Genomic DNA, 14622 nt, shown 5'->3' on the forward strand with positions numbered 1-14622 from the left:
TGATGATGATGATAGAAAAAGTCGGTGTGTTCTCGCTGGAATCCGACATCGGAATATTCGGAGATATAGGTGTTATATGCATACTTTGGATATGCAATCCTTGTGCCTGACATATCCATATTCGGATAGCCTTATCTGACAGATATGCTGTAGTCAAGGGCGCTATTCCCCGCGAACGTGCGGTTGAGTACCAGCAACGGGCTCTGAAGTGGCTTACTTCCTTCGGCCTGCCGCTGGACTTAGACGACCCCGACACCTGGCTGGCCGAGAACATGCCTGTACAGAGCAAGCTCAACACCTTTGACAACTATTGCGTTGTCCACGAGAAATTCATGTGGGATGCGCGCATGGAACCTGGAGTCGTGGATGCCTTTTCTAAAGTCTGGAACACGAACGAGCTACTCGTCTCCTTCGACTCGCTGAACATCACTCTTCCGGGGCGAAAGGACAAGCCGCCCCGCGCCCCATGGCCCCATGTTGACCAGTCACCCTTTAAACGCGGGCTGCACTGCATCCAGGGCATCATCAACCTGAGCCATGTTGGCGATGAGGATGGCTCGCTTATGGTGCTACCGGGCTCGAATGCTTACAACGCCGAGTTCTTCGACACTCAGGCCGATCGATCCTCCTGGCCTGAAATTGATTGGCGCCGCTTCAGTGAGGAAGAAATGAAGTGGTTCGAGGGCAAAGGGCTCAAGGCGTGCAAAGTCAAGGCAGAGCTTGGCGACCTGATCTTGTGGGACTCGCGAACGGTGCACTGGGGAGCTGAGCCCACGGCGAACAGCAAAACGATCCGAACCGTAATATACGCATCCTACTCTCCCGCCAAACTTGCCAAGAGAGAAGCTCTTGAGGAGAAAGCTCGCGTGTTCAACGTCTATGGCGCAACGACCCATTGGGCGCACGACAACATTTGGCTTCGGCCTCAGCTTGCGCATCTTCCTGATGGTACGGTTGATCCACGCAACAGGGACGAGCCGCTAGAGAAGCCCGAGGTGAACGATGTGATGTTGAAGTTAGCTGGATTGAAGCCATATTAGTCGCGCCACCACAGGTAAAGACGAGAGAAAACATAATTCATTTTTTGTAACTAGAACAGCTGCAGTCATTCGTTGAAATCTATGCGTCCCTCAATATTCTTCCTTGTGCCCTGTTCGTGGTTTGATGGTCATGGTGCTGGTAGCTAAGTTTAGGCCCTATTTGGCGCTGATCCCGCCATCCGCCACCCGCTTGCTGTGAAGCAAGCATAAAGCCCTTCAACGCATCAAGATGGTAATCTTCAACCATTACCTGTTACACATTTACATCTAAGAACCGAGATTACCACCTTATATCGAATCCGATCTCAATTTTAGTCGATATGCAGGATATGACGAGTCTTGAGCCAAATGTCAAGATGGAGGTAGACCGACTTTCAAAGAAGCTGCTCTGTAAGTGCTTCTGTCGTGCCTGGGCGAGATACAGTTGAACTGCCGCTAACACATGCTAAAAGCTGCCCTAGATTCACAGCCTGCCTCACGCAGGATCGTCGTTGGGATTTCAGGCGTGCCTGGCTCCGGAAAGACCACGCTGGCTCGGTTGGTCACCGCTCGCATCAACAAGCTCCGTCCGAGTGCAAAGACTGCACCTACAGCCGTAGATCTCGCGATGGACGGATTCCACTATTCCCGCGCCCATCTCGCCTCGATGCCAGATCCAGTCTTCGCTACACATCGCCGTGGAGCCGCCTTCACATTTGATGCTGAAGGCTTCCTGGCCTTGGTGCGACAGCTTGTCGCCGAGCCTCCGGTGGAAGCGAAAGCGCCTTCATTTGATCATGCGACAAAAGACCCTGTTGCAGACGATATTGCCATTCCTAGTGAGGTTCGAATCGTTTTGGTGGAAGGAAATTACTGTGCGTTGAACAGAACTCCATGGAGCGATGCTGCTGCGTTGATGACGGAGCTTTGGTATGTGGACACGCCCGCTGAAGTGTCCCACAAGCGGCTCGCTGTCAGGCACCTTCAGGCGGGCATAGTGAAGGATGAGAAGGAGGCTTGGGAGCGAGCGACTGGCACCGATGAGCTCAATGCGAAGGACATTAGAGAGAATAGGCTTCCCTGCCAGGAGAATCTCGTGTTGGTCTAGATGTGGAGAAATTGAAGTTTTTCATCCAATCGAGAAAATAACATCCCGTTGACTCTGCTACGTGCTCCAGCGGCGGCGCATCTACATTTCACTGTAATGATTGAAACCGACAAAACATTGCCAAATGTTGGGCGGCTCCGTATTGCGAGATTGAGAAGGTAATACTTGAAAAAGTGGATTTTGAAAGTCAATTACTCGATGCAAATCCTAGTCATCTTCTCTTCTCTATTCCTTATTCCCCTATATCTACCATGCGCAGTGTCCGCCGTCCACCCTGAGGTCTGCCGCCGTCATGAAGCTGCTCGCATCTCCCAGGAGGAACAGCACGGGGCCCCGAAACTCGTCCACGGAGCTCAGGCGGTACAGCATGTTGTCTCCGGTCCACTGGTTCTCCATGCCTGGCTTCTGCAGCGCCTCAGCGGTGGCGGGGGTTCTGATGTACCCCGGCGACAGGCTGTTGACCCTGATGAGAGGCATGCCCTTTCGTGAGCCCCATTCGGCCGCCAGCGACCGCGCAAGTTGCAAGATTGCAGACTTGGAAGAGTTGTACGCAGCCGTATCGACTCCCTTATTAACGTTCGTGCCGCTCATGCTTGCGACCAACACCATGCTGCCGTCCACGTTAGCCTTCTTCATCTCCAGAGCCACAGCCTGTGCCGCTGCGAATGTGCCGGTGACGTTGATTTCCATGAGGCGGCGGAAGCGCTCGATAGAGAACTCGTGCGCGGGGTCGTTATCGGAGACACCGGCGCAGGCTACCAGGCCTCGTATGGGGTATTTGAGTGTTGGTGCGAGCTGGTTGAATACAGTTGTGATGCTGTTCTCGTTGGTCACGTCCAGGTGATAGTACGATAATTGCAAGCCAAACTTAGTGGCGAGCTTTTCCAGCTGGTCTGGGAACGTCGGAAGTCAGCTTCACCTCCCGCTTATTGAACCCGTCAAATACTCTCCCAGTAATCTGAGAACAGATCCTGTCGGGGAATGGCTATCCAGGGATGGTCAACTTACTCCAAGGTTCGCTAGGAGGGCTGGTGACAATGTCGAGGCACACGGGGTTCCCTCCGGCCTCCAGTACTGCTTGGGCAACCTCGACGCCCAAATAGCCCGCGCCGCCAGTTACTATTTGGGATCGCGTCAGTTTCCACTTCTATTCCTTTCGTTGAAGTTCACTAGTTTAGGAACCTCAGAGATTCGACGTGCCACCTACTAATAATAGTCCGACCATCAAGACGGAATAAATCGGCAGCCCGAGTGGTTGGGCCGCCCTGCCGCGCCTTCACCTCACGAAACGAAGGGTCTGCCGTGTTGCTCATGATGCTGCGTCGTGATGCCTCCCAACGATGATTATATTCAATACAGATATCGAGAGCTGATTTCGTGAAACAAGTGCAGAAGTCCTCGTAAGAACGAAAACTTGAGCAGCGAAAGAGAGGGTCAAAGTTGCTATTACATCGCTATGTGTAGCACATGCGGCGTGACGCAAAGGTCCCTGCAGATCCCCCTCCCCCACATGCAAGGCGGTGCTCTTCCCGCTCTTCCGCAAAGGTCCGCCAGCATCTTGACTGACTGGTTTGCGTTGTCCCAACACCTTCTTCGTCTTCAGAAAGTATCGGAGCAAGCGGATGTCGGACCGTATGGGCCAGGGACAATAGTTGGGCCCTGGACGCATGCTTAAGCAATTGCATTAAAGCGACTCGCTACAAGATGGACCGAGTATTAGAAAAGTAGAAAACACATCAAAGGTGATATCACCCTACTCATTTGTACTTGCTTTACATCAAGATTCACCTGCCGTACCTCTGATTCGCCATTCTTGTTGTTTCAAATCCAGATCCTTCAAAGAAGAAGAACTTCGATACACATTCCAAAGGCAGAGATGGCGTCTAACACAGCTCGACCTCTTGAAGGCAAAATCGCCGTTGTCACCGGCGGCTTCCGAGGTGAACAGACTTTCCATCTGGAAAGGGCTTTCTGCTAACATGTTCAGGCATCGGCTCTGCCATTACACAGCATCTTGCAGGCAAAGGCGCCAATATTCTGGGCGTGTACACGTCCGACTCCTCCACCAAAGCCGCCCAAGAATTGACCGCCTCGCTCTCTTCAAAGCACGGCGTCAAGATCGTCCCTCTTCAAACGGACCTGATCCAACCCGAGGAAGCAGGCAAGCGAATCGTCGAGACGGCCAAAGCCAACTTCGCCCGAGCCGATGGCACTCTCGTCATCGATATCCTCATCAACAATGCTGGCGTCGGCGGTGACTATGCCCTGGGCGAGGTTCCAGCTGATGAGTTCCACCGCATTTACGCCGTCAATGTCTTGGCCCCCATCATGGTCACGCAGGCAGTCCTGCCGTACCTGCCGCACGACCGCTCGGGCCGTATCGTTAACATCTCTTCCGTTGCTTCGAGCATGGGCTTCAAGACGCACACCCTGTACGGCGGAACGAAGGCTGCGTTGGAGGCCATGACGAGGACATGGGCGAGAGAACTTGTGGAGCGGGCTACCGTTAACGCTGTGAACCCCGGTCCCGTCGAGGGCGACATGTACTGGGCGGCGGGAGAGGAGTTCTGGAAGCAATTGGAGCCGTTTCAACTGGCCGCTCCTTTGACGGCTGTTCGTGATGGAGTCGATCGGCCGGAGTTGGTGAAGTTGGCCAATGAGAAGATGGCTGGGAGACGCCCGGCTTACTGGACCGAGGTTGCCGCCGTTGTTGGTATGATTTGTGGTCAGGACTCGTCTTGGTGCACTGGAAGTGTCGTTTGCGCCAATGGAGGACTAAGATTCTCTACTTAGACTAGCCAGATGTCAGATATAGCCCATAGAGTAACAGCTCCCTAAACCGATATAACGAGATGCTTCAACCCAGTGATGTCGACGGGTGCCGGCGTTTGAGCTTTGCTAGTCGCTGTTTCTGGTGGATGGACTGTAGAATGCAAATGATTGACTCTATACTGGACTCGGGTGACGCCCAACGCTGCATGCCAACTATGAGTCGAGATACGATCCCTTCAATGTCAGGAACCAGGTGCTTCAAGATCGGTGAGTCCGACGACGTGGCTAACACGAAAGATGTTGCTAAGCACCTGGACGGAGTCACTATAGTCAGCGTGGCATTCTGCGATGAGTAACAGCAAGGCAGAACTTACGCTTGGCATATAGCCCACACGTATGGGGTGCGTTTGGTCAAGACCTGTAGAGCGGTTTCAATGTAGTTGCGGCAACTCTGAATACAGGTCTCAGCGTATTTGTAGACGTAGGTAGGGATCTCATCAGCTCTGCTGACGGACAGAATGTATACAAGACACGGACGTGAGATGATGTGCCTGGCTGACCAGTATCGGAGTCGCAGTGAAGCCTCGTGTGCATCAGTAGGCACGTTATGACTCAGATCCGGCTTGATGCTGTCAGGTAACGAGTGATACCAAACCTCAAGCTGGCGTGTAAGCTCATTTAATACTCTTTCAAGTGAGCAGATTGTTGATAAAGATGGTGACCCAGTGGAGTTGTCGTTCTCAGTATAGCTTGGCGTGCTTGCTGGTTGGAGAGGGGCCTGGCTTCCTGACGCGTACACTGCGTTATGGATGCGATTTAGAAGGCCCCGGACCGAGCATAGAGCAAGGAACACGAGTCCGTCTCTTTCATCGGGGCTACTTAGCCGTGGATACTGCATACGGTCGATGTCGATTTCAATACCGCTCGGTGGTACGTGTAGTTCAGCTAAGTTGTCACTGATCATGCTCATTAGCAGGGCCCAGTGTGCGCAGGCTTCTGACTTACCACTCCAGTAGAAAGCATGCCCAGAAGAGGCGACCGACGGTCTCATTCTCTGCGTTTGAGAAAGCTGCGCTGCCCTGGTTCCGACTTGGCACCATCATTTGCAGCTTACTGGACGCCATATATACGAGTTTCCAAGCAAGCAATGGTCGAGCGAGGCAAGACATGTAGATAGCGGAGAGGACCAGACCTGTCGGCAGTGAAAGATCGGTGCCGAAGGACGTCACCCATTGCGTTGTCAGTATCTGATACGCAGGGATGAAATATTCAAGGCCGTATGAGTGGTTTGTGGAGTTGACATCCTCATAGTCAGTGCTAGTCAGCTTCCCAAGAGCTAAAACGACCAGACAGACAGCTGCATCGACATCTTCGCACTGGTCACCTCTCAGAGTCCGATGAAAGAGATCCGTGAAAGACGTCTTGTCCAATATCGGGAACGTAGAGTTGATATTTGTGAAGTAGCTCGAAACGAGACCATCTGTGGCACCGCCAATGAAGTCAACGGATGCCAGCAGGAGGGACAGGTCATGTCGAGAGCTGAGTTCTGGGATGCTGGTTCGACATGTCTCAACCTGGTAGAAGAAATCCCTTGGATAGTCGCCAATCAGGCGACGAACGGGTTCAAGAGCGAACATGCTTCCGGTGGAGGTGTGGTGGCCTATTGGCATGGTGATAGGTGCGTCATCTAATAGGCGGCTGTCGGATCGACCGCAGGTGATGCAGCGCTGGCCATGGCCGATCACTGGATATGGTGGCTCGGCTGAGACCCATGTCTTTTCAATGGTATGCGACGCTGTCATGGCCGGACCATGGGATGACAGGTATGATACAAAGCCTTGGATGTTGTCGAGCATGGAGTCATCGTAAACGTCGCTCATCAGCTCCCCTTGGGCTTCATGTTGGTTACCTTGGTCCGTGTCCGATGCCGTGATGGTTACACCATCTGTGACAGTTGTCGGTAAAGTCGACTCGGTGAGATTAGGAGTTGGACTATCCGTAGACTGGCCTGCGACGTCATCAGGTGGAGGTGTCTGTTGTGGTGGCGAGCCATGTGAACTTGGAGATCCTTCGTCTTGGTGAGCAGAGCCCGGTGTTGGTCGCTCAGATGTAGGCTGTTCATCACCGTCTTGTGTCGGCTGAGACTCTTGCCGCTGTCCATTTTGCTGTTTCAACATATTCTCGAGCTGATCCAGACGGCGCAAGAGAGCATCTACCGGCAAATTTACCGAGCCTTGCGTTGTGTTTTGCCTGGAAGCAAGCCGCAAAACACATCGTCAGCCTGAGATCCTTCAGTAGAATGGCTTTGAATAGCCGAGGGGCAGGGCATGTACCTCGTGTCTTCCGAAGGCTCTGGGTACTCGCAGTCAACGCCAGACACGGCACATAAACCGCATGCAGGGCGCTGGGAATCACATTTCCGTTTGCTGTGTAGGAAGCGTCAGTGATCTGACCAAGTTGGAAGCTGAACAAAGGTCTGATCTTACCGATATCGACAAAAGTGACAGGCAACAGGTGCCCGCCGCCGCGGGTAGTTCGGCCTTGTCCGGCCTTGACTCGTCATGATGCAGATTCCGATGTGATGCTTACGCGGTGGCTGATGTCGAGCTTGGGAAGAGCTTGAGTCTCAGTGTATCATTACAACCCAGTATGTGATGTAAGTACTCTCTGTGAGGTGATCTGCGCATCCTGGAGGGTTGAGATGCTGTCTCTTGAACATGAAAAGAGCACGAATCTGGGGTAAACAGCCTGGAAGCCAACTTCCCCGCACCCTCTCCGCGTCGGCGTCACACAGATCAGCCCGGATCCTTGAATGGTTAGGCCTGGATCCCCATATTTCCAGGCATTGTAGCGGAAATAGCAGCAAACCCACTGGGCCGGATACTTTTCAGCGCCGGTGCGTGGCCTGCATCACGCTGTCCGTCAGAGAAATTGAACACTGTGCAAAGTAACAGTACGTATCGGATGCGTGATTCAAAATGGCTTCCTCCAAAGGGGGGAGCCAACGAGTGGACCCTCTCGAGAAGCCCTTATCAAAGACAATGAGATTGCCAATGATAAATAAGAGGTGGGCTTCCCAGGTCGCGACTCTGGCTATTCAGCTGTGTTTCTGGTGTTGACTCGGTCTACTTATCTTAGCGCGCACTGCTTATCCTCACCATGTCGCCCCTGAAGCTCATATCTCCGATCTCTTCGTTTCTCATAAACAACAGGCCTTTTCGACGCCAAAGATCTCGTGCAGTGCAGCCAGCCAACCCCGAACCCGAGTCCGACGATGCAGACCAGCAACCTACGCATGAAAGATGGGATTTCCCGCGCATCAACATTGCCAAACTAGGCGCGATTTTCTGGTGTTTCTTGCTTTTGGGCAGCAATGACAGTTCTTATGGTGTTAGTGCAACACGATCCTTCAATTGCAAGGTTATCTACTGACATGGCGACGATCTCAGGTTCTTATTCCACAGGTTCGTCTAGCATTGTTGACAGATCAACTTTTCGATAACTCCATGCATTCACGCTTGCTCGATCTAACCTTGGGTAACAGATTGAGGAATACTACGGCATCACTTACCTCCAAGTATCGCTCATCTTCCTATCGCCTGTATTGGGGTTCATCATGAGCACTGTTTCGAACCACGCCGTCCATTTACGTTATGGCAAGCGCGGGGTCATTATCATGGCGGGAACTTGTCATTTTACGGCCTACCTCGTAGGCTGTTTCCACCCGCCATTCCCGGTTCTTATTGTCGTCTACATCCTCGTTGGTCTTGGATCAGGCGCTAAAACCGCTGCCTGGAACTCGTTTGTCGGAGGCTTCAATAAATCCAATGAGCTTCTGGGACTGTTGCATGGCTTTTACGGGTTAGGTGCAACCATCACTCCAGTCACCGCAAGTGCACTGTTTTCCCGGGGTTGGCATTGGTACCAAGTATACTACGTCTTGGTCGCGATGGCTGCCTCGGAGTTCGTGCTTACCCTTTCCCTCTTCTATCCTCAGAATGGAAAGGCATACCGAGAGGAAATTGGCGAGTCTCGGGGACAGCAAGAAACAGTCGAGCTCCCCTTGCAGGCGATGCCGCTGGGTGAGAATGCAGGCCGGCCGCCCATGAGGCGAAACCCTTCTTCAAGAGTGTTCAAGGCTGCCAGCAGCTTCAAAACTAGCAACACCTGGAATTGCCTCAAGAACAGGGTTGTGCTAGTTTGTAGCGCCTTCCTTCTGGCTTATGTAGGGTCCGAAGTCGCTCTCGGCGGCTGGCTCGTGACTTTCATGATCGATGTGCGTGGCGGCTCAGCCTTTGCATCGGGACTTACTGCCAGTGGTTTCTGGGCGGGAATCACTGTCGGTCGGATCATCCTTGGCTTTGTCACTGGACGTGTCTTCAAGTCTGAGAAGCATGCTGTGACCGTGTATTTGGTCTGTGCCATCGTCATGCAACTCTTGTACTGGCTCATCCCCAACTTCATCTCTTCGGCGATCATTGTTGCATTCCTAGGTAAGATCCTCGTTTGCCAAGACACAAGCATTTTTCTAATGTCGCTTGTCAGGATTCTTCCTGGGCCCTGTGTTCCCCGCAGTCATCGTCTGTCTATCTCGTCTCCTGCCACAGAGAATGCGGGTGTCTGCCATCGGAATCTGCTCAGCTATCGGAGCCTCCGGTGCCTCGGTCATTCCCTTCATGGTGGGAGCTATTGCTCAAGCCAAAGGGGTGGCTGTGTTACAGCCCATCATACTCTCGGTCCTTGCGGTCTGCTTCCTGCTCTGGCTTTTACTTCCGGGACTACCACTACGGACAAGCACTGTCTCACGACACGCGGTAGAGGGCACAATCTGACAAGGTTTGATGAGTCAACTCGTAAACTTGGTACATGGTTCTAACTAGGTACTCTGGAGTTCAAGATTTGCTCAGATATCTCGTTCACGTCTGGAATGGCAATGCGTTATGCACTCAGAATGGTTCGTGAAGGCCCACATTGCGTTCTCCAGGAGTGTCAAACACATTGACCTTCCAAGCCGGGTTGAAAGTGAAGGGGAGACCTCCAAAGCGGGCGGGGTCTTTGCGGCCAAGTTCAGTGAGAACCTCATAGCTGTAGACACAGAGAGCACCAACTATTAGCCTAATTACATGCTTGGGAACTCCGAATACACATTACCTGTCGTCGTCTAGATCAAAGACCTGAAAGTTGGATTCGATCCTGGATGGTTTCACAGATTTTGGTAGGACGGAGAACCCTCGCTGATCTCGTATTAGAGGGACGTCCCTGAAACAAAGAAATACTCGCCTTGATTCCCCATGATCCCAGGACTTGGCCTGCATCTTTACCGAATTTGCGAGCAATTTTGTCCACCGCAGGATTTCCGAGGACTTTGACCCCGCCTCGAGCTGCATCGCCGCCAAACGGCATGTAAGCCGTGATATGGATGCCCTTCGACGTGCAGTAATCGAGCAACTCCTGTTGGATCAGAAGAGGATGAGCTTCAACTAGTTGAGAGGAATAAGATCTATATTAGCGAAGATCAATCGTCTTAGATACGTTGAACACAGTGATTAGTTTTGACGTACCCTGGTTGACAGCTGGAACTACACCAGTCTCGTCAATGAGCTTCTGAATGTGCGCCAGGCTGAAGTTGCTGACACCAATGCTTGGTGATTGTCAACATCATATGCTTTAGTCACGTCCAGATCAAGATGGAGATCACCTCTTCACTTTGCCAGCCTTTTTAACCTCGATCATAGCTTCCCAGGTAGCCGTCAAGCTCAGCTCCCTGTCGAGCAGCATGTTGCCTCCCTCAGATGGTTCCAGCTTTACTCCAGTATCGGACTTGGCATCATCGACCGCGGCGAAGTTGACTGGCCAGTGAATCTAATCAATTAGCCCCGGTCGTTACAATGTTTGGCTTGACTATTCATCGTACTAAGTAAAGATCTAAGTAGTCAGTGCCTAAGTCTTTCAAAGTCTGATCGAGGGCCTTCTTCAGATTTTCGGGTCGGTGATGTCTCCAAGAATGTCAGTGTGAATCGTTTGCTTTACGAACATGTTTGGGTTTGTACTGACGAGTTCCAAGCCTTGCTGGTGATGAAGAGGTCTTCCCTCTTGAAGCGCGGCTCCTCCTTCCTCAGAGTCTCGATTGCCGAACCGATTTCCTTTTCATTCTGGAACCTCGATTAACAGAAGAGACATGGATGATGAGGTACTCTGAAATCTTACCTGATAGAACTGCGCGCAGTCAAAGTGCCGCATGCCACATTTCCATCTGGATTACTGTCTCAGTGACTGGGACACACATTCAAGAGCGGCCATAATGCTTACCCCGCTAGAACAGCATCCCGAACCTCATTTGGCTTTGAGAGGTACGTCCCCAGGCCGATTAGTGGAATTCCATTTCCATCATTGAGAATAGCCGTTCTCTTGTTGGTGGGGATTGCGGTAGACATCGTGTGATAGGTTCTGAGGGCCTTTCAAACTCGGTTCTGATTGTTCACTAAACGCATCATGCACCACTTGTCGAGGCATCCACCAAGCTCCGGTGTCCTTATACCGGAACACAACTTCGGGCTATGTTGGCCCCATCAAGCACCCTACGGCGATGGACCTTGATGCAAGTTGATGTGGGGATCACGCGCATTCGCACTCGATTGAGTGACTGGCGGAGCAAGCGGACGAAGCGGGATTGCTCCCGCGGCAAAACTTCGGCGAAGTGGATTGCTATGTCACCGACTATGGAGGCAGGTTCATGTGAAGACGACGATGCATTCTTATTGATCCAGCTTTTCCACGTTTTAGAAGACAAATTCACATATCTTACTTAAAATCGATCTTGTTTCCAAGTCGTTATTGCATTCGCACGAGCAGCAAATCAGTGAACAGTTACCAACATGTCCAACGAGAAACATACGAGCTTGTTAGAAGCCCTCGAGAGAGTCTGCAATGTAGACGTAGATGCGATCGACCCGAAGGTCTCTACCAAAATGTCATTCAAACCCCACAACCGTGAGTTATCGAAAGCCCCAGAAGTTGACCAAACCCACTTTGCGCTGACCAATTCTAGAAACATCGAACCAGGTAATTTGCTGCAACACCATGCTCCAGCCAGAATACCGGGCCATCTTCTTGGAAAATGTCAAGAAATACGGGTCTCAAGGGTGGGAAGAAGTGTTCAACCGCGTTGTAAGATTCATCGGTTCACAAATGAAGGACGCCAGCGGACGTTGTTAACTCGGTGTTCAGTCCGTCCAGTTCTGCGCAGACAACCGGAAGAACATCACCGGCCGTGTTCTCGTACAAGTATCGCCTAGCCACGTTCACGATAAGCAGCAGGTCTTGGATCAATGCCATGCGTATGACCGAGCCTTCAGAGACCACGGCATCACACGTGATCAATACGCGATCAAGATCGCATCGACGGGCCCAGGCTTGGCTGCTGCCAAGATTCTGACCGAGGAGGGAATTAGAACTTTGGGAACTTCGATGTTTAGCCTTCCGCAGGCCATTGCGGCCAGCCAAGCGGGATGTCTTTTCGTGAGCCCGTATCTCAATGGTGAGGATAGTCATGAAAGTAATTGACCACGGGCTGACACCTTGTAGAGGTCGCCGCTTACGAAGATGACTCCTTGATGCACAAGGGAGATGATCCCGCAATGACGGTGAGCTTTGACTGCGCATAACTCTTATGGCATGCTAATCGCCCTTGTGAAGCACCCGATGGCTCCCCGTTTAGTCCATATTTTGGAGACTTACGCCAAGATGTACCAAGCAACGGGAAAGGACCAGCCCCTTATCGTCATTGCGAGGTAAGTGTCCATAGAGTTGTCTTGCTTTGCCTGGGAAATACGGTCTGACAAAATACAGTAACGCGAACATTGGTGAGATCATTGCCACGGCCGAATTGGGTTGCCAGCACATCACAATTCTCGCCCATCACCTCGAGGAACTTCAGAACACGACCTTCGACGATACTGCACTATCAAAATACCCCTTCTTGAAAGATCCTCCTCCCAAGAGGCAACCTCCGTACTACAAGGACTTCAAGACAAGAGACAGGCTTCAAGGGCATATGAAGATTGACCCCTTGACTGGGCCCACGTGGGACGGCAAGTTCGCCAGCACTGAGACGGATTGGCTAGCGAATGATGGCGAAGCGCTGTCGAAGGCAATTGAGGCGGATCCAGCAGTTGTGAAGAAGTTGAAGGATGTTTTCAAGGCTTTCGGAGACGCGGATGTGAAGGCTAAGGCTGCCATAGAGAGCGAGATTGCTAACCTTAAAGGTTAAGACCAGTGCAACAAGAATTCCAGAGAGCACATAGGCCGGAGGTGAATGCAGCTAGGTTGAATTGGCAATAGAACTCATTAAATTTGCCCAAGAATGCCTATATTTCATCAAAAATATCCACTTATACAGGCCATTCATCCAAATATTGGTGTGAAGATGCTGGAGGCCTCTTATTAAAACCATGCTTCATGGCTCTTCAACCATAATATCATCCCCGTCTTTACATTCACAACTATGCTGTCTCTCTGCTAATATGTGAGTTGAATCCCATGGCGCTTTGGGCTCTAGGTTTGTTGTCTCAAACTCTACACATGGCAGTTACGAAAAAGATATTATGTTGTCAAAAGGCTACTTCAGTTTATTCTGTCAACCTTTCGTTTGAATAGAGTCAGAAAAGCGTACTATGATAAGGGCACCATTATCAAAGCGAGAACAAGATCACTCCTCAAGACAGAATCCTTCTTCAGGAAAAGACCATTCTTCAGTATGAGGCAAGCTACATGTCATCCACAGTGGCGTCCTACTCCAGCCCTGTCGCACCCCGGAGCAGCAACTCCTCATAGCCTTCAAGTATCTTCGCTGTCTCAAATGCACCGAATCTTCTCGCGCCAGCCCTGTAGTAGGTCACGATAGCATCAGTGGTGTAGCATCCACCAGATGCCTTGATTACCGTCGTGGGCTTGAGCACAGATCTCAGGACTTTCACTGCACGCTCCACATCCGGCACTTTGTCGGGCTTAGTGCCAGTCGAAGTCTTGACAAAGCCAACACCAGCCCGCTCGGCTGCCAGTCCCGCCGTTTTGGTTTGCTCATCGTTCAAGACGAAGACTTCAATAATGGCCTTTACAACCACATCATACCGCTACATGTCGAGGTGGGGTAAGCCAGTGCAAGCTAGGTAGTCAGAGACTGATGGGCACTCACTTTTGCTGTTTCAACGACCGCCTTAATCTCTTCTTCCACGTACTTGACATCTCCTGAAAGTAATGCGGAGATGTTGATGACCATGTCAATTTCCTGTGCCCCATCCTCAAGAGCTAGGGAAGCCTGGAGGACTTTGACAGCGGTGTGATCGCTTCCATGAGGAAGACCCACAAAGGTCTGGAGCTTGATATCGGTGCCCTTCAAGAGCTCACGAGCTTGCTTGACGCGAAAAGGTTGCGTGACAAACTGGCCCGTTTTGTATTTCTTGGCCAGGGCGACTCCCTCTCTCAGATCATTCTCAGTGTGAAAAGGGTCAATGACGGAATGATCAATGAGCTTGGCAAGCTCCGCAACGGTGGGGGGACTCATAATGATGGTCTCGGGTTGGAAATACGATGGTGGAGATTGGAAATCGGGTGTTCCGTCTGCCTTGAGCACCTGCGCAGGTTACGACCCTGAAATATCAATCTCGACGCTCAACAGGAGCCCTGACGAAGTTGATCACTTAAACATCGTCCCTAAGGTACTAA

The 14622-nt window shown here is 51.6% G+C and overlaps 6 protein-coding genes across 6 annotated transcripts; 3 read left to right on the plus strand and 3 right to left on the minus strand.

The window, feature by feature from the left end:
• Nucleotides 1-153: 153 nt before the first annotated feature.
• COL26b_013864 (uncharacterized protein) lies at nt 154-2127 on the plus strand (the record flags this gene model as incomplete). Its single annotated transcript, XM_053186451.1, has 3 exons — nt 154-948; nt 1356-1430; nt 1502-2127. Coding segments are annotated over 3 exons (1496 nt in total), but the record flags the coding sequence as incomplete, so codon positions are not given.
• Nucleotides 2128-2373: 246 nt separating this feature from the next.
• COL26b_013865 (uncharacterized protein) lies at nt 2374-3440 on the minus strand (the record flags this gene model as incomplete). The annotated part of the gene is made up of 3 exons (XM_053186452.1): nt 2374-3020; nt 3136-3246; nt 3335-3440. 3 exons carry the CDS (start codon nt 3438-3440, stop codon nt 2374-2376), a joined length of 864 nt encoding a protein of 287 aa, XP_053029595.1.
• Nucleotides 3441-4003: 563 nt separating this feature from the next.
• On the plus strand, nt 4004-4920 carry COL26b_013866 (uncharacterized protein; the record flags this gene model as incomplete). Its single annotated transcript, XM_053186453.1, has 2 exons — nt 4004-4067; nt 4115-4920. 2 exons carry the CDS (start codon nt 4004-4006, stop codon nt 4918-4920), a joined length of 870 nt encoding a protein of 289 aa, XP_053029596.1.
• Nucleotides 4921-10379: 5459 nt separating this feature from the next.
• COL26b_013867 (uncharacterized protein) lies at nt 10380-11333 on the minus strand (the record flags this gene model as incomplete). The annotated part of the gene is made up of 7 exons (XM_053186454.1): nt 10380-10399; nt 10461-10540; nt 10598-10761; nt 10814-10824; nt 10934-11051; nt 11107-11152; nt 11209-11333. 7 exons carry the CDS (start codon nt 11331-11333, stop codon nt 10380-10382), a joined length of 564 nt encoding a protein of 187 aa, XP_053029597.1.
• A 534-nt stretch (nt 11334-11867) lies between these two features.
• On the plus strand, nt 11868-13168 carry COL26b_013868 (uncharacterized protein; the record flags this gene model as incomplete). The annotated part of the gene is made up of 6 exons (XM_053186455.1): nt 11868-11889; nt 11993-12066; nt 12127-12436; nt 12484-12542; nt 12595-12689; nt 12748-13168. 6 exons carry the CDS (start codon nt 11868-11870, stop codon nt 13166-13168), a joined length of 981 nt encoding a protein of 326 aa, XP_053029598.1.
• A 520-nt stretch (nt 13169-13688) lies between these two features.
• Nucleotides 13689-14461, minus strand: COL26b_013869 (uncharacterized protein; the record flags this gene model as incomplete). The annotated part of the gene is made up of 2 exons (XM_053186456.1): nt 13689-14030; nt 14093-14461. 2 exons carry the CDS (start codon nt 14459-14461, stop codon nt 13689-13691), a joined length of 711 nt encoding a protein of 236 aa, XP_053029599.1.
• Nucleotides 14462-14622: the final 161 nt, after the last annotated feature.

Source organism: Colletotrichum chrysophilum (assembly GCF_026319265.1).
Source record: "Colletotrichum chrysophilum strain AFK26 chromosome Unknown scaffold_263, whole genome shotgun sequence".
NCBI classification, from domain to species: Eukaryota; Fungi; Ascomycota; class Sordariomycetes; order Glomerellales; family Glomerellaceae; genus Colletotrichum; species Colletotrichum chrysophilum.